The sequence below is a fragment of the Abrus precatorius genome, unplaced genomic scaffold (assembly GCF_003935025.1).
Source record: "Abrus precatorius isolate BTA unplaced genomic scaffold, Abrus_2018 Scaffold6, whole genome shotgun sequence".
NCBI lineage: Eukaryota > Viridiplantae > Streptophyta > Magnoliopsida > Fabales > Fabaceae > Abrus > Abrus precatorius.
This window is the reverse complement of record NW_020874406.1, coordinates 5754593-5774597: the sequence shown is the minus strand read 5'-3', so window position 1 is coordinate 5774597 and position 20005 is coordinate 5754593. Positions and strand designations below refer to the sequence as shown.

General features: G+C 30.2%; 2 protein-coding genes across 2 annotated transcripts; both read right to left on the bottom strand.

Moving 5' to 3' along the window:
• Nucleotides 1–931: 931 nt before the first annotated feature.
• LOC113870066 lies at nt 932–1411 on the bottom strand. Its single transcript, XM_027506664.1, has one exon. It carries the CDS (start codon nt 1409–1411, stop codon nt 932–934), a length of 480 nt encoding a protein of 159 aa, XP_027362465.1.
• Nucleotides 1412–3906: 2495 nt separating this feature from the next.
• Nucleotides 3907–8602, bottom strand: LOC113869408 (ankyrin repeat-containing protein At2g01680). The gene is made up of 3 exons (XM_027505719.1): nt 8043–8602; nt 7047–7456; nt 3907–5853 (listed from the first exon to the last, which is right to left on the bottom strand). The coding sequence occupies exons 1-3, from the start codon at nt 8368–8370 to the stop codon at nt 4984–4986; spliced, it is 1608 nt and encodes a 535-aa protein (XP_027361520.1). The 5' UTR covers nt 8371–8602; the 3' UTR covers nt 3907–4983.
• Between the last annotated feature and the right edge of the window lie 11403 nt (nt 8603–20005).

Below are 20005 nucleotides of genomic sequence, written 5' to 3'. Positions count from 1 at the left end.
ACATACATTTGCTCGAGTAGCAACTAAACTCAAAATGGCTCTAATGGACGATATCCACCTGTTTTTTAAAATCATCTTTCGTGTAGGCAATTTTACCAAGTCATAAGTGTGATTATTATGCAAAGATTTCATCTCATCTTTTATTGCATTTAGTCATTGTTGTTTTTCTTCATTCTCCAAGGCATCTTCAATACACTTAAGTTCTCCATCATTAGTCAACATCACATAGTCATTAGAAGAATACTTGGAAGATGGTTTCTTTTGCCTGTTCAACACCCTAAGTTTGACTTGAGGTGGTTTGAGAGCATCAGCAAAATTCTCATCTTATGTGATGTATGAATTGCTTGATTCTTTTGAATGTGCGGATTGTTCCTAGAGCAACTTCATTCACCAATCCGTGATTCCTTGAAGAATAATGCAATCAGACAAGAATTTTTAACGAAAAAGTGGAAGAAGAGTGAGATGGATATTGGTGCCACTCTCAAAGGGAAATAAGTCACAAGATCTTCACCATGATGGAAGGATCCACCAATAAGAAGTAAACTCAAGGTCTCTACCTAAATCACTTCAGAGAAAAGAAGTTTCTCAAAACTCACTAGATTTCATCAAATCTAAAAAATGAACCAAAGTTACCAAAATACAAAGGAAAAGTGCCTTAAATAGACAACAAGCTACACTAGCTATTGGGCTAGGCCTAACTACACAAGAAGACAAAAGTTCAATGTTACAAAATAGACTATGAGACCTAAGAATCATGAATAGTATAAGAGAAATAGGAATAGATCTTCAAAGTGTGGCCTTCTATGGGCTTGGGCCCAAGGTACCTCACTAGGCCCACAAGCTTGCCTAGGACTTTTTTGGTTTTCTTAACCCTTGACCTAGTCATAGGGTCTTGAAGTTCCTCCAAAGCATCATCTACTTGACTCAAGCTCTACAAGCTAGTGAGGTCCTCATCATGCCCTCCTTCTTCAAGAGGATTTGTCCTCAAATCCAAACCATCATCATCCTCACGGTCATCTGCAAAATAAGGACAAAGATCACATATATTGCAAGTAGCAATCACTCCATACTCACTGGATAAGTCTAACTTATATGCATTATTGTTGATCTTTTCCACTATTTGAAATGGACCGTCCCCTCTAGAGCTTAGTTTGGACTTTCTTTGAGAGGGAAACCTTTCCTTTTTCAAATGAAGCCAAACCCAATCTCCTATATCTAGCGATACCTCACATCTTCTCTTGTTAGCTAACCTAGCATAATGCTCATTTTTTTTAGTTATTTGGGCTCTAACCCTCTCATGTAGGCTTTGCACATATTCGGCCTTAGCCTTCCCATCCCTATGCATAATATCATTAGAAGTGGATAAGGGTACTAAGTCTAATAGGGTAAGAGGATTAAACCCATAATGCATTTTTCAATAAAGACCATGAAAGATATAAGGTTAAGGGGGACAAATTTAATTTGCATGCTTAATAAATCAATATACGACCTAAGGCAAACATCAACAGTGATTCACAAAGTTTTCTATTGCTCTTAAGTTAAGATGATTTTAAACAATCCAAAAATGATTGTTCTCTTTTTACACATGGTACTAAATCATTATCAGTTCCTCTCTTACTTTGTGTTAATGATATATAATCCTTGCAAGTCTATATACATCAACAATCCATAAAGTCTAGAACAGGATGTAGACATTGTTCAAGTTTAAGGTTATTAGATATTAGAAGTATTTTCTTGGTCTTGAACTTGTAGAATGCTCACAAGGGATATATCTATGTCAAAGGAAATATGCACACACTATTCTTAAAGACACTAGATATTTGGACTTGAACCCTACAACTTTAACAATGGATCCTAGTTGAAAGTTAAGCCTATTCTTGACACTGTGACTGTGACCAAAGAGAAAAAATAGAAAATCAAATACAAGAGAGAATAGGAAACAAAGATAAAAGGAATTGCCACCAAAATTTAAAAAAAAAACCTAAAAAATTTTTAAAAAAATGGTTTGTTTAACCACATTCGAGTTTGAGAGTCTAATTATGTGCGGAAAAAATATTAGCACCACATAATATCTGTAAAACCGGTTACCCTAATTTGTGCAAAAATTAATGTTTTATTTCATTCCTAAATTTTCTTATTTGATTTAACAAAAGAAATAAAACATGAAGAGAAAAAAAAAAAGATGTTAAAATAATTTTGTTGGATACATTTTGATATTCCCACTCTTACATATTTTTCAATGCAAAGAGAAAATTAGAGTTATGTAGTTCTAAAAGAAAAACCATTTTCAAAAGGTGTAGAATTAAAAGTGAAAACATTGTTGAAAGACTGTAAAGACTAAAAGTCAAAAATATTTTTTGAAAGGCATATAGAAATAGAACTAAACCCTTTGAAGAAGTCAAAATATTTGGGATATTGTATTTTATATTTTTGGCTTTACTGAAAATTGAATAGAGAATTTTATTTTATGATTGTATGATTTGTAAATGATAATATAATTTATACATCAATGTCACTAACTGTTACTAGAATTAGAAAAATTAATTTTTGATATTTAAAAATAGAATATCATCTAATTTATATGCACAAGCTAATAAACAGTGTAATTAAATTGACAATTTTACAACATGCGAATAATAGAGTAATCTATATATTGCATTTATAAATCGTGTGAATAAGAACAACTTTATTTAAAATAAAACAAAAAAAATTTAGTATATATACTTGAATTTTTAGAGAAAAGGTATTTTTGCTTGTTTCCAAATATACAAGAAAGTATACATTTTTAACTTTGTGATATGATGTGATATATAATCGATAGAATAATTTAAATACATCACATTCGTAATCCTATAATTTATTTTAAAGAGGGTAAATAAAACACTAATTCACTGTGAATCATTTTAATTATCACCATTTTAGTTCAACCCCAAGAAAAACATACCAATTACATATAATTGTTAAAGAAAGAAAACTCGTAGAAAAGAAGGCAAGAATTAAGATATTTATAAACGAATAAACACTTTTCCAAACTTGGACTTTACAAAACCGAAGAAGGGAAGAGCAATTTCCAATTTCAATTACAAGCTCAACATTTTTCAGATTTATTATGAATTTAACATCTTGTATAAAAAAGTGACATCCTTAACTGGAATAAGACATGCATGTGCCGTGTTTTATCGTTGTGTGTACAATTGACCAAACACTCACTTTATTGGATACAATTAATAAAAAGCCAATTCATGTAAGTAATTTCTAAAAAACAAAAAAAAAAAAAAAAACAAAACCGATGCACACAACCATCGATTTTCCTTAATTACCTTATTCGTTCATCCATTATTGTTATTCTGTTATTATTAATCATGGATAAAATTCAAAAATTTGATGCAACTTCATTTCTAAACTGGATTGCAACCTAAACTCTCATTTCCTTCACAATGACCTTTATTACATGGTTTAAACCCACAAATCAAGGCTTACACTATTCAAACTTATGCAAGAAACAGCAAACTTTAGGCCCCTAGGAATTCTTGAAACCTCTGTCCAACATTTTCAACAGCAAGACAATAAAATTACACATCTCAAACATGGAGCATATGAATGAGTTGGAAAGCACAAAAGCAACATAATTCAAATCAATGTTAAAGTCATATAAGCTTTATGCTATTCGTAGTTAATTCTAGGATGTTCGAATGGCTAAAAGAAAACACATTTTCAGCTAATTTGAGTAAGTGCTTGAAGACAATTTCACACCAACTATCATCAAGAGAAAGAAATTAACCCCTTTTTTAAGTGCGAAACAGTCAAAGGGTGTTGTAGAATTGCAAAGAAAGCATTCTATTTGAAGTTAGTTTAATTGGTATGAAAAACATGCATCCAGGTATCAATTCTGTAGAGATACTTATGCCTATGCAACTAAGGTGTTCTATTCCTTTAATCACTTCCTTTTCATGTGTGGATTGCACAATGATTGATCATGAAAAAGAGAAATCAAAGATAAATGTGGAACATTGAGATACAAACTAAGCTCTTTCTTGCTCAAATTTTAAACACCTAACTTTGATTCTTTTGTGTTTTTACTTACAATCACAAAGAAAGAAAAATCTTCCAAATCATACCAGGCGTACAAATGCAGTTTATGTCTTCACCCAGAACAAGTCATCTTATCAAGTCCGTCATCTTCTTAGATACCTGAAGTCCATCCTTGAACAAGCAGTTGATTGGGGATCTGTTTGTATAGCGTTGCAACTCCGTTTTGTGAAAGTAAAGTAAAAAATGATTTTCATTTGTTGTGCCTCATAATTCATGTGTCCGTTGAGTATGTTTACTTGACGAATAGCCAAAATTGCTGTGTAGGAGATCATGCTTCAAAATGGGAAAGTAAATTGGGAAAATGATACGATAGCTCACTTTTCAAGCAATATTTTATGACACTAAATTACTGCGTTAAATTCCCTTACTTAAGTTTATGTTTAGAAACACATTGAAAAACCTGTAAACATGAATTCAACGCAAAAACAACTAGTAGCAATTAAGCAAAACGTAGATCTATGGTCATTCAAACTTGAATTCAGACATGCAATATCATACCACAACAAACTCCTAAGCACCTAAATAATTTCTTTTTCACCTCAATTTCAGTTGACAATAGCCTCTCATAATGGTTAGTAAATCATCAATCACCAGATTAAAGTCCAACTCCAACCCCAACCAAATTATGGAGCAGAACCATTTTCAAAATTCCAGAGGTAGATATAAAGCTTAACAGGATTTCCTTCCATACGTTTTCCATGTAAATCAATCTACATTGGATTTCTGATTATCAGTCACATGTATTAGTAAATCCAATTGATTTTCTCAGTAAAACCTTACACTCAGCTGCAAAGCTGCAAATTAAGCAGCTGAATCCTACAAAGTAAACACTTCACTTTCTCTCTGAGGAGGCAGGATATCAGTACATGTTGTTAACATAACAAACTCAGCTTATAAAGCATATATCTTCTCAAGATCAGAATTATAATCATCCACATCTGATATATTTACTGAGTAAGACCATGAAAATGATTTGCTTCCACTTGCTCTCTTCACTAATCTCTGGGAATCACTAAAAGATCCAAAATGTTGGCGGAAAACAAAGTAGCACAAGTATGCTAGAGTCCCAACTAAAATTGGTGCTCCGAAGAGGGTGACACTAATAGCCAACCATGTTTCATCTCCAACAACCACAAAAGCTATTGCAAGAAAAGCTCCACAAGTGCAGGCACATGCTGCCCACATTAGCTTGTTCATAACTGACACAACCTGCTTTTGAGCCCTTGTATCCCAAGCCACCAAAGTGATCTGAACAACCACAACTGCAAGAGAAATGAAAAGAGCTGTGGCATTCAAAAGGCAGAAAACACTGAATGAAACATCGTCAGCTATGTTTGCCTTCCCTGCCTCTGGTTGCTTCTTTCTATATTGACCAGGCAAACTGAATAAAGCCACAAATGCTATTGAGCCAAAAAGGACAGCTACTACTGTAACAGAATTGATGGTGTTTTGAACTGCCTCTCTATGAATTTTCTTCAACTCCTTAGCAATGCCAGAAACTCGTTTGCGAGTTTTTTCATTCTGTATGAGCTGTGACTGCACCTCATGCTTTATATCACTCACAGCTCTTTTGAGTTCCATGGCTTCATCCACCTTGCCAATGTGCCTGGCATGCTTGGCTCCACATTCTGTAAGGGCCTCGTTGATTTCCAAAGCTGAATCTCCATATGGAAGTTTATCTGCCAAATCCAAGGCAGTTTCCTTTTGATTATTGATGGCATTGACATTCATAGCTGTGTAGGTTAACAAAAGGCTCACTATCTGAAATAAGGAGAACCATTTGTCAATAGAGGCAGGAATAAATCATTGCCAGAAAGGAATGTACACATGCATTTTGGTGACGGTAGGAAGAACTTACAGGGGTTTATGGAAATAGCTTTATAATTTGATAAGCTACTTTTTTTTTAACTTATTCTGATAAGTCTGATAATAAAATTTATGCCATAAGCCTGAAGTCTAAGACTTCATAGAATACATACTTAATTAAGTTGTTTACTCAAATGTTCCCTTTGTCTACTATCTATAGTAGGGTATCAAGTTGTGAGTAAATGAACCTCATCTCACCTTTATTCAGATGAGGATAGTGTGGAGATAAATAATCCAATCCACATGTATTCTTCCTGATAAACTGCAGGTTCACACATAGCCCATTTCTCAAAATCCAAGACTGACAGGGTGGTGGTGTTTTATTGTTACTATTTACTAGCATATAAAATCACCGGATTAAAATCCCTAGCTAAGTTACCTATAACTAAAGTTGATTAATAATTGCTTGAATTGCTACTTCTTGAACTGGATTTTTCTGCATATTATTATTCACTCTAGTCCAGAGCATTCAAGAAAAATATGCCCTACTAATGCAAGGTGAGGCATCGGTAATCTCTTTAAAGGGTATAACATGTTCTGGTTACAAGAATTAGGTATTTTACAGTTTGAAAAGTGCAATATTAGAGAATGAACATTAGTTTTACACTAGTAGAACCCAGAACCTATAAAAGCAGGGTGAGAGGGGACAAAGACATCATCTATAACTTAACATTATATCACATCTGATTAGGTGAAGTCTCACTAACTTTCATCCTGTGTCATCTGGCATTTCCCGATCATTGGTACAGTTAATTTTCAAAAGAAATTGTTAACAAAGCTCTCGAGCACTCTTATTCATTAAACTACTTAAACAAGGCTGAAACTTCTTCTGAAAAGGCAAATCTTAGAATGAGCTAAGTCAAGATGCATATGTTTATTCTCAAGATTCCAAAAATGATGAGCAAATGCATGTATAGATGCTGTAACAGGATAACGTGCATGAAAGAACGAACTGCCACCTGATATTGTTCATGGTCAAGAAAACAAAGGTGACAATTACAGGATCATGAAATATTGGATGGACCAGTTTATTATAACAAAACTGAAGCAAACATGGTATAGAAGAAATCAACAACGGTTCTATTGACCTGTGAACGGGCTTTCCTGGTAGCCATGTGAAGAGCTGTGTTACCCTTCTTATCTCTTTCGTTCAATATTGTCAGGTCTGCTTGTAATATTTCCTCCACCACTGAAGTACTCTGTCCTTTCACAGCCATATGCAGTGCTGTTTGGCCCTTTTTGTCTTTGGTGCAGACTATTCCTGGATCCCGCGCAATAAGTGCTTTCACGATGCGAAGGATGCCATACCTAGCAGCATTGTGCAACGCAGTTTTACCATTTTTCCTCACTATCATCATTGAACTCACATCAACATCCAATATTGCATTCACTACATCCAAATGATCTTGAACAGCAGCTGAATAGAGGGGGCTAGTGTTGGAGGAATCACATAACTTGCAAACTTCAGGCCAAGTGCTCAAAATCTCCCTCACAATATCTGGACAAAGATTGACAATCAAACACTGAGGTTTGTAAGGTGTTTCCTATAGAGTTTAATATTGAGGTTGAAAGGGCAAACCAAAATTCGTAATAACTCAAGTTTGCAACATTTGACAATGAGGCTGTCTCATTTTGGTTATGTAATTCTGGCAAGACCTTTATAGAGCATTTGCTTAATGTATTGCTTTTTCATTCCTGGGAATCTTTACATGGGAATGTGCGCTTACACATCTCTAATATACTGAAAACATTTCCACTTAAAATTGATTCTTGGGAATGAGTGCTATCATTGGGAGATGTTCCAGGTTTATCCCAAAGAAAAAAAAAATGGATTTATACTCTTTTGAATTCTCTCATAGTTAAAAATCTGTGAAGCCACTGAAGCTAAGTGCATACTATCAACCAAAACTGTAAATTTCATATTTTGTTTCAAGAAAGAAAAACTTCATCTTTTAAAGTGAATTTGGTTTAATAATCCACTAATCGCAATGTTATCCATAATCAACCCCACCCAATTGGAGAGAGAGAGAGAGAGAAGATGAAAGTGAAGAACCAAAAATCAAATGAAAGGGAGAAAAAAATACCCAAGTGGCCACGCTTGGCTGCAACATGAAAGGGGTTCATATCAGATTTGGACCTGATTTTCATGACCTCAAAGTCACAGAAACTGAGCAAGAAGCTGAACACCTCATTAAGACCATGCTCTGCAGCTATGTACAACATAGTTTCCCCTGCATCGCTCTGCATGCACATGAGCTCAGAAAGTGATGATAATGATGACGGGGATGATGACCCTTCTGAAGATGATTCACCCTTGTTCTTCAGCTGCTGCTTCAGCCCTTCAAGGTCCCCAGATCGAACAGCGTTGAAAATGGCTTGGTGGGTTATGAAGCACATAGCCTTTGAGTCCATATCCTTATCCTGCAACTGCAACTGCAACACACACGATTATATTTCTCTTTTCTTTGTTTGAACTTGGTTGTTATGCTTTTACATGCACTTGAAATCTGTGTTGTGATGTTCTACACCAACCCTTCTTGTGTTTCTTTTCCAAACCAGAAGAAGAGATAGGGAAGGAAACGCATGTGAATGAAGAGGGAGTATCTAAGTGGAAGAAGGAACTGGTGAAGTTCAGGACAAAGTGGTGGTGTTTTTCAATCATGTTTTTTTTATTTAGTGAGGGACCCTAACGATCATTTTTATAACACAACATAACTTTTGTTATTAATTAAAATTTATCAAACACTACTAAATCATTCCTTAAGTTAAAAGCTAATAACAGTGAATAGATTAAAATATGTATTTTACCTACATTTCTTCTTTTTCTATTTGAACATATTTTTTAAACTTTTTTCTTAAATAAAGGTTATAATATCTTTCAAGAATTTCTTATTTGATTTTTTAAATAAATTTTTAATAATTTTTTTATTTTTTATTAGTAATTTGTTAATTTTTATTTATTTATTTGACATTTAACTTGTACCTTATAATATAACATAAATTTGATAAAAATGATAATATAATATGAAAAGCATGATGCTTTAAGAGATTATGTTGAAAAACATTAAAAAAAATGTCAAATTAAGAGATTATGCAGAACAAAAACTTTATTTACCAAAAAAAATGGATAGCTATTGTCTCTGAAATTTGTTAAAAGGCATTTTGAATTTGCAATTGTACAGAACAGGCGTTTTATTATTTGGTGTTCATCTGTTTGGTTTAGGATGGTGGGGTCTCATTGCACAGATGATCCATGTGAGTTGAGAGTGGTTATATTTAGTATTCTTTCTTTTCTGTAAGCAGATTCCTCTTCCATTATCAAATGCTACAGTGCCTGTTCCTTGTCCTTGTCGGTTATGAGTTTAAAAAGTTGCACTTGCTTAACATGTAAGCTCGTTTTGTTCATATTTTTTTAAGATAAGTTTTACGATATTTTACAAATTAAAAGGATATTTTATATATTTTTTATATATAAATTAAAGTTTGAATTTTGAAGTTGTTACTTACTACGAGCTTTATCAAATTATACCCTTCATTACAAGGTTAATCTTACATTTTATTTGTTGGGATTTCCAATTTTTAAAAAATTACTTGTGACGGTATAATATTCATGCTGAATTTAAGTTTTATAATTAAGTCCTGGTGAGTTTTAAAACTAATAAATTTTTATATATTTTCTGAATATTACTATTTTATTATTATGATGTTTAATAATATTTAAATAATTTCAATTTTTTTAATTTGAAAATGTTAAGTTTATAATCATTACTGTGACATTAACAACTAATAAAATATTACGACAAAATTACCAAATAAAAATTTATTCTTAATTATATTTATTTTAAACAAATAAATTATCATCATAATTATAATATTAAATAGTTAACCAAAAATAATAATACTTATTTCATAAAAGTGCAAAAAATTTAATGCATAATACAATGTAAAACTCTATCAAATCAATTGACTAACTGGATAAACATCTTCTAATAACATCCGATTTAACTATTGAATGACCTAACTGGTGTAAGTTATGTATATTTAATGAAAGGATAATAATTATAATGAACAAAAAAAAAAGTTAATAATACATGAGTGATTTGCAAATAAAGACTTTATTACAATAAAATGTGTTAAATCAAGTAAAATAACTTTATCTGATAAAATTTTTAAAGAATATTAGTATAAATTAAAAGTAAAAATATTTTAAAGTCTATTTGTTTCTCTTTTTAAAAATAAAAAATAATAAAAACTTGTTCGCTAATCAAATTTTTAAAACTTAATTTTTTATTTTCAGTTTTAAAACTAAGAAATAATAATAAATAATAATAGCTTTTAAGTGTTTTGGTTTAAAATTTTGAAAACTAAACTAACAAATAAGTTTTATTTTTATTTTCTTCTTAAAAATAATTTTCTAAAATAATTTTAAAATATATTTTTTTAAAATTAAAAATTAAACAAGCCCTTATATTACAAAACAATAATTTTTTTTAAGTCATATTTTTTTAAGATATAATACGCATAGATAAAATAACAAATAACTTGTTAAATATTAAAAATTTAAAAACTTTAATATAATAAGAGTCTCACGTAAAAGGGCTAATTCTTTACCTTACTAGTGTCTTCTCTTACTTAAAGGTGACTTTGCTTCATCGGGTAGAGCCTTTTGTTTTGCACTTCTATTAGCGGAACCTTACTTACTCCTTATGCATGTTGAGATAGATAACTATTTATATTTTTTTTATTTTTTCTTCCCAGTGCATAAAGGACATCTAAGAGTGTCATTCAAAGTTTTAACCTTAACTATTTATGTGGTTCTAAGTATTCTTTAGAGTTGTAGTCTATTGGAGCTTTGCAAACAAATACAAAAATCAGTTAAAAAAGAAGGGTTATGTATAATTTGAGGTGGTCAAAAAGTTCCAAACGTGTCAGCCTAAATTTCCAAAAATAATTAAGGGACTTTTCAAAAAACGATAGAAAAGTAACACTACTACTGTGTGACAAGCAAAAAAATTTTACAAAATGACTATGGAGCATAAAACATTCCCACATAGGCACACAGATTTGTAATTGACTTGAGAGAAACTTAAAACATCACAACTCTGTTGTAATTGTCTTTATTATCTAAGCATCAGATATGTTAGTTATCATCTATGCTACAGAGTTTGAATGAGCAATGTTTTTAATTAATTTGTCATTTTATTCCGTTATTAACAACTTTTCTAATTACAAGATCCCTTAATCATTTTTAACTCTTTTCATTTCATAATTTAATACAATAACAATAAATGACAAAAGAATAAAAAAACTGTTATAAAACGAAGGTAAAATTATAAGAAAGAATAGAGAAAAAAAATATGAAGAGAAAGAGAGAATCTCAATTTTATTTCATATATCCTCAATACAAATGAGACACCTATTTATAGGCCTAAAACTATAACTGAAGAATCGTATCTCTTTGAATAAGAATTAAACAAAACAGTTACAAAATCATAAGTTACAAAGAATAAGGAAGAATTATGAATATAAACATTCACTCATATAATAATTCATAACACTCCCCCTTGAATGTCCATTATTTGAGAATATGTTTCATAACATCTAACTAGGAAAAACTCAATGGGATAAAAGTCTAAGAAAAATACATTATTATTTACGCTATTACATGCTGCCTCATTAAAAACCTTGCCAGGAAAACCCAATGGGAAAAAACCATAGCTAAAGAAAAAAGAGTATAGAGCGTATTAATTCTCCCCCTAATGTGGACAATCATTTCGAAGAAGACGAAGTCTAATCTTGTGAACTAGTTGTTCAAAAGTTTTACTTGGAAGTGACTTTGTGAAAATATCTGCTAGATTCTCACATGAACGAACTTGTTAATTATTTATATCACCATTCTTTTGAAGATCATGGGTAAAAAAGAATTTTGGAGAAATATGCTTTGTTCTATCTCCTTTAATGTACCATTCTTTCAATTGAGTAATACATGCAACATTATCTTTGCATATAATTGTTGGGGTCATTTTTTCTGAAGATAAACCACAAGTTTCTTGCACATGTTGAATCATAGATCTTAACCAGACACATTCTCGACTTGCTTCATGTAATGCTAAAATTTCTGCATGATTGGATGATGTAGCCGTTATAGTTTGTTTCATAGATTACCATGAAATGGCTGTACCACCACATGTAAACAAATAACCTATTTGTGATCTACCATTATATGCGTCAGACAAAAAACCCGTGTCTGCATAACCAATCAACTCAGATTTAGATTTGTTTGGGTAAAATAAACCCATATCCATTGTACCTTTAAGGTAACGAAATACATGTTTAACTTCATTCCAATGTCTTCTTGTAGGTGAAGAACTATAACTTGTTAATAAGTTAACAGCAAATGATATATCAGGTCGTGTATGACAAGCAAGATACATTAGTGCTCCAATTGCACTAAGATAAGGTACTTCAGGACCTAGTAGTTCTTCATCCTGCTCCCGAGGTTTGAAAGGATCTTTGTTTACATCTAATGACCTTACAACTATTGGAGTACACAAGGGATGTGATTTATCCATATAAAATCGTTTTAACACTTTTGAAGTATAAGTTTCTTGATGCATAAAAATTCCATTCTTTACATATTCAAGTTGTAATCCAAGACAAAACTTTGTCCTTCCAAGATCCTTCATTTCAAATTCTTTCTTTAAGCAATTTACTGTTTTTGAAATCTCTTCAGGAGTTCCAATGATATTTAAATCATCAACATAAACAGCAATTATTACAAATTCATTATAAGATCTTTTTATAAAAATGCATGGACAAATAGGGTCATTTTTATATCCTTCCTTCAACAAATATTCGCTAAGGCGATTATACCACATGCATCCATATTGTTTCCATCCATAAAGTGATTTATTCAACTTGATTGAATAACCTTCTCTAGAATTTGAATTGTATCCATCTGATAAATTAAAACCTTCAGGGAGTTTCATTTAAATGTCATTATCAAGTGAGCCATACAAATAGGCTGTAACAACATCCATTAATCGCAAATCAAGTCCTTCATTTGCTGCTAAACTGACCAAGTATCGAAAAGTATTTGTATCCACTACAGGTGAATATGTTTGTTCAAAATCAATACCAGGTCTTTGCGAAAAACCTTGGGCAACAAGTCGTGCTTTATATCTCACAATTTCACCCTTTTCATTTCGTTTTCGCACAAAAACCCATTTATATCCGACTGGCTTTACATCTTCAGGTGTATGAACTACAGGTCCAAAAACTTTACGCTTTGTAAGCGACTTTAATTCTTCCTCAATTGCAACTTTCCATTTTTCCCAGTCACTTCTTTATCTACACTCGTTGACTGATTTTGGTTCATAATCCTCTATATCAGTTATCACATCCAATACTACATTAAATGAAAAAATATCATCAATATTGACTTCATTTTGGTTCCATTGTATTCTATTCATAACATAATTTATTGGGATCTCTTTATTTTCATCATTTTCAGGTACTTGTGTTTCTTCGGGAACTAAAATATTAATTATGTTTGATGACTCTTCTTGAGTCTTTACATCCTCATTTTGGTCACCTTGATTCTTAGTTCCTTTTCTTTTTTGAGGATTTTTATCTTTGGAACCAAAAGGTCTACCACGCTTCATACGTGATTCAGATTGATTTGCAACATTAGATTGTCCAATCAGAACATTGATTTTGATTGGAGCATTAGCAGTCGGGACATATGATTTAGTCACTGTTTTTGGATTCATAAATATATTTGGTAGTTGGTTAGCTAAACCTTGCAAATGAATTATCTTTTGAACTTCCAGTTCACACTATTTTGTTCGAGGATCAAGATGAGATAAAGATAATTCTTTCCAACTTATCTCTTTTTCCAAATGTTTATTTTCTCCTCCTAAAGTAGGAAAAAATGATTCATCAAAATGACAATCAACAAATCAAGCAGTGAATAAATCTCCTGTCATTTGCTCAAGATACTTTATTATAGATAAAGATTCATAGCCAACATATATTCCTAACCTTCTTTAAGGACCCATCTTAGTGCGTTGTGGTAGAGCAATAGGAACATACACTGCACATCCATAAATTCTAAGATGAGAAATATTTGGTTGTTGACTAGAAACTAATTGCAAAGGGGATAACATATGATAGTTTGTTGGTCTAATGCGAATAAGTGTTGCAGCATGCAAGATTGCATGTCCCCAAGTAGAAATTGGAAGTTTTGATCTCATTAGTAATGGTCTTGCAATTAATTTTAAACGCTTGATCAATGATTCAGCAAGTCCATTTTGAGTATGTATGTGTACTACAGGATGCTCAATATCAATCCCAATAGACATATAATAATCATTAAAAGCTTGAGATGTAAATTCACCAGCATTGTCAAGGCGTATTTTCTTAATTGGATAATAAGGAAAATGAGCTCTTAAACTAATTATTTGTGCAAGTAATCTCGCAAACGCCTGGTTGCGAGTTGACAACAAATAAACATGTGACCATCTCGTTGATGCATCAATCAAAATCATAAAATATCTAAATGGTCCACATGATAGGCGTATTGGTCCACAAATATCACCTTGTATACGTTCTAAAAATATGATAGATTCATTTCCAATTTTAGCTGGTGATGGTCGACTAATTAGTTTTCCTTGAGAACAAGCAACACATGAGAAATTATTTGATTGAAGAATCTGCTGGCTCTTCAATGAATGTCCACATGAATTTTCAATTATTTTTTGCATCATGATTGATCCAGGATGGCCTAATCGTTCATGCCAGATAAAAAAATTATCATGATTTGTAAACTTCTGGTTTACAATAATATGTGTTTCAATTATATTTATATGTGTGTAATATAAGCTAGAAGAAAAAGAAGGTAATTTTTCTAACACACATTTTTTATTTGAGATAATTTTTGTGATATACATGTATTCTTCTCTTCCTTCATTTGTTGTTTCAACATGGTATCCATTTTTGCGGATATCTTTGAAACTTAATAAGTTTCTATAAGACTTAGTGGAGTATAATGTACTAACAATGTGTAATTTTGTTCCACCAAACAACAATATATTAGCTTTATCGGAGCCTTCAATAATTTTTGTACTACCAGATATAGTACTCACATTAGGTTGTTGCATCACTAAATGAGAAAAATATTTTTTATTTTTGAGAATTGTATGAGTTGTTGCACTATCAACAAGACATATGTCTTCATTGTTGGTGTCGTCTATATTGACATTCATTCTTCATTGCAAAAATAAATAATAAAAAATAAATTAAATACTAAAAGAAATGGTAAAAATTTATTATTTTATTATTATTTATTTACATTGACTATATTAAAATTTAATTTAAATAACAACTATATCAATGGAAAAAAAAACTATAATACATGACAATTTATTTAATCATTACTATTATTATTATTTTTTTAGAGGAAGAGAATACATTAAACATAAATTAACATATAGAAAAAAAAACATAATAACTCAATAATAATAAAAATAATAATAAACTCATTTTAAACACTACCATATGATTATAAATAAATCATTAAAAAAATAATATATCACTAATGAGATAGTCATTTTTTATTCTTTATTTTTTTTTATCTTAATTAGCAAAATGATTAGCAACATCTAAGTGGGTAACGTTTATATGATCATAAAATTATTATCATTTTCACAAATAAAATTTATCTCTATCTTTTTTTCCTTATTTTTAAGTGATTCTTGACAAAGATCAATAAAATGCTTTGGTGTACGACAAATACATGATCAGTGACTTTTGCTTTCACAACGCATATGTTTTTCGTATTTTCACCACTTTGGATACCTTTATCCTTTTCAATTTTCTCACTATTTTTCCACTTCTGGTGTGAAAAATATATATTTCTGATTATCGCAACGACCATGTCCATAACTATTACCACGATAGTAAGTTTATGCATAGTTACAATAGTCACAAGTTGTTACATTCACTTTTGGGAATGGAACAATGTTAATTAGACGAGATTCATAATTTTTATCAAAACCTTTTTATTCAGCCACAAGGAAACAAGAATAAATTTAGAATATTTTTGAATCATTTTTCATGATATTGCTGCTACAGGAGCACGTGCGTGAAAAGTTGAGAATGTTTTTTTTCTAACGTATACTCATCAAAAATCTTTTCTCCGCGTAATTTTAATTGAGATTACAATAAATAAATAATAATATATTTCTATAAGAAAAATAAAAATGAAATAATATCGTACCTTTATTCAACAATGTTTCTTTCTTGAAAAGTGTGTACTAGAGTCTCGTGCTGATAACGTGTTATAAAATGAAGGTAAAATTGTAAGAAAGAATAGAGAGAAAAATATGACGAGGAAGAGAGAATCTCAATTTCATTTCACATATCCTCAATATAAATGAGACACCTATTTATAGGCCTAAAACTATAACTGAAGAATCGTATCTCTTTGAATGAGAATTAAACAAAACAGTTACAAAATCATAAGTTACAAAGAATAAAGAGGAGTTATGAATATGGACATTTACTCATATAATAATTCATAACAAAAACAACGACAAAGATATAAGTTTCATTGAAAAGAATTTTATAACAGTTGAATTTTAAACCATCAATCCATAATCATAATCTTACATGATTTTTTTTATCCTTTTTTAAATAATAATGATAATAATAAATAAATATTAAAAACTAATTAATTGTCTTTCTGGATCTGACCCACGTTGCGCACTTGAATTTGATGGGTGAGTCTATCACAGGAGATTTTTTACGTACACAAGGACTCAAACTCGAAACCTTACTTAAGCAATACTAAGCCACTAACCACTCAGACCGATCTCTATTAGTTTTCTTTGTCTTTTACTCATCCTTTCATAAATAACATATGAAAGTAAAAAATAAAAATAAATTTATAACTTTAAAATCATCATTTTCATGAGAGTACTTATTTTATTTTATTATGATTCTCATTAATTTTATTTTAGTTATTAATATTATTTTGTATAATAAACACATTGTTTAATATAAATTTGTGTTTTCTCTCAATTTTATACTGTTAGAATTATGTCTTTTTTGTAATAAATAAATAATTTTTTTACAATAATTTACATTATTACAGTATAATTTCTCTACCACCATATGTTATAAATAATTGAAATTTACGTATGTCTGCAATATTTTAGGTCTGTTTCAATATTAATATTCTCAGAAAGTTAATTCTCATTTTCAAAATAATTAATTAAATATTTTTTAAATTAATCATAATGTATTGTTTTAAATATTTCTTACTTTAATTATTAAATAATATAAATTTATTTATTTTTAAATTGAATCACATTTCATCTTTAATTAATTAATTATTTGATCAAAATATATTTTTTTCTCTCCTTTCAAATATTTTTCTTATAATTTATTAAAATTATTTTATTTAATTAATGCAATAATTAATAGCCCTATTGGATAGCAACTCTATTTTTATGGGTTATAGATTGTCAATCATATGTTTAACTTAAGTTATCTTATATCATATATGCACCATCAATGTATTTAAAAATAAAATCTTATTTCTAAAATTAATGAATTATATATCCATTTTATTTAATTAAAGTTTTTTACCTAAAAATTTTCTTCTTTTAAATAAATTATTAACTAATTAATATAAAAATTTATTCTAAAGTAAAACAACATTCATTTCCATTTAATTATATAAATTATTAATCAATTAAAGTATATTTTCTTTTTATTTATTTCATTTTATTAATTAATTAAAATATATTATATTTTTATATTCTATTATCCAATGTAGTTTATTAATTAATTAAATTAAAATTAGTTCACTTAATTAATGCAATGATTTATAGTGTTATTGTGTAGCGTTTCGATCTTTATACGTTTTAAATTGTTAAAAATTTTAAGTACTAATGTTATCTTAAGTATTATATAATAAAAACTTATTAAAATATATTTTAATTAAATATTTATCTTTATGAATCCATTTAAATATATTTTTTATTTTTCTCTTTAAATATTCTTTCTATTATTTAGAAAAGTGAACTTATATTTCCAAAATTTTAAGTCATGATTCTAGCTTTAATAAACTAAATATCCAAGTATTTGAATATTCAAAATTATCATATAATATTTTACAATATTGATGTACAATTAGCATTATCTTTAGTGGTCAAATCAATCATGAAAAATTTACGTATAACTTACATTTTTTTAAAATCTTTTGTAATATGAGCTTTTCTTTGATTAATTTACTCAGTCATTTTTTTAAATTAAAACATCTTATTATGTGTATGAACAAATACAATACATCCTATTTTTAATCTCAATCGAGTGAGAATCAACCAAAGGGATATTTTGGGTTCTACACTATTGTGCCATGATTGAATCCATTTGGTGGAAGAACAAAACTTTGAAGAAGATTCAAATTCAGATGCTAAAATATTCTATGACATGTTGGCATGAGCATGAGCTTTATTTGGATGATGTGATAATTACTCAAAAGTATTAGTTTCATTGCTTGCTTTGAGTTTAAAATATGACTATAACATGCTATAAAGATGTTTAAATTACATGGTTCAATTTATCAATTAGGCCATGCCAAATAGAAATTGAATGACTTCAAATTTTTATCGTATTAAGAAATTATTAGCAAATTTAGGATTAGGTTGTATAAAATCTTATTGTTGTCAAGATGAATGCATATTGTTTTGTAATGTTGATGAAAATGACAGTGTTACAAGTTATTGCAAATATTGTCATAAGGATCAATATAAAATAACCTGTAGAAGGGGTATTAAAAAATAGTTGGTATTAAAAGAATGTGGTACTTTCCAACTACCCTAAAGCTTCAAAGATTGCATTCATCAATAGCTATTGTATCACATATGAGATGGCATCGTGAGAATCATACGGACCCTAGTGTATTATGTCATCTAATAGATGGAGAAACTTGCAAGCATTTTGGTATCATGTATCCTGAATTTTCTCAAGATCCTTATAATGTTAAATTGGGATTATGTACAAATAGGTTTAATATATTTGGTCAGTATGGTGAAACTTATTCATGTTGGTCAATCACTCTAAATCCACATAATCTTTTACCTGGGATGTGCATAAAAAGGGAGTTTATGTTTCTTACAATCCTCACTCCTAGTCTAGCCAATCCCAAAAGCAACACTGATGTGTACATGTAACCTCTCAGAAAAATTGACCAATTTTTGGAATGATGACATCCTTACCTATTGATGTGATCCTAGGAGTCATAGGTTCACACATGTACACACTTTTTACTTGTTTTCTTCATGTTTAGGACTTAATGTAGGATTTTGGGCCTTGTATTTGAGCCATGGGCTTGGGAAGCCCATTGAACTTGGAGTTATGTATTTGTATTCCTTTTTGGCTTGTATTTTGGGCCACCATTTCATGGGCCTGTATTTCTAGCCCACTTCCCTATTCCCTAGCTTCATTTGCACAAAATTTGGAGCTTATATAAAGGCTCCAACACTTGTAATTTGGAGCTAATGAATCATTTGTGTAGTTTTTCACCAAGAGTGAGTGAATTTCACTCTAGGCCATTCTCTCTAGAATACCTAGGTTTAGGTTTAGATCTCTTATCATAGAGTTTCCTCCATGTGGTGAGAGCAATTAGGCTTATCCTAATTTCTATTAGGTGGTGTCATTCTATCTCCTCCATTTTCTCCTTATTCCACTTGTTCTTTTATTTCGATTTGTTTCTAAAAATTTGCACATATTCACCATCATATCTCTTAGTTTTTCTTGCATTTTTGGAGCATTGGAGATCAAGATTCATCAACCGGTTGCATCCTCTTGTAGATCCACATCCTTTTACGGTTTTCCTTGGTTAAGAGTACCTTGAATTATAACATTTGGTATCAAGAGCATGGCACAAGAGGTATGTTACATGCAAATCTGAATTGATTCACTTTTGATCTATGCAATTTGACCTTGAATTCTTCATCTACACACTTCAATCTCCCTA

What these genes read in the sequence shown, in the direction of transcription:
- LOC113870066 (XM_027506664.1), bottom strand. Translation starts at nt 1,411, where the DNA reads ATGCATTATGGGTTTAATCCTCTTACCCTATTAGACTTAGTACCCTTA.
- LOC113869408 (XM_027505719.1), bottom strand. Translation starts at nt 8,370, where the DNA reads ATGGACTCAAAGGCTATGTGCTTCATAACCCACCAAGCCATTTTCAAC. An exon ending in AGCCAAGCGTGGCCACTTGG is followed by an intron (nt 7,457 to 8,042) that starts GTATTTTTTTCT and finishes ATCTTTGTCCAG; the next exon opens with ATATTGTGAGGGAGATTTTG. An exon ending in CCAGGAAAGCCCGTTCACAG is followed by an intron (nt 5,854 to 7,046) that starts GTCAATAGAACC and finishes TCCTTATTTCAG; the next exon opens with ATAGTGAGCCTTTTGTTAAC.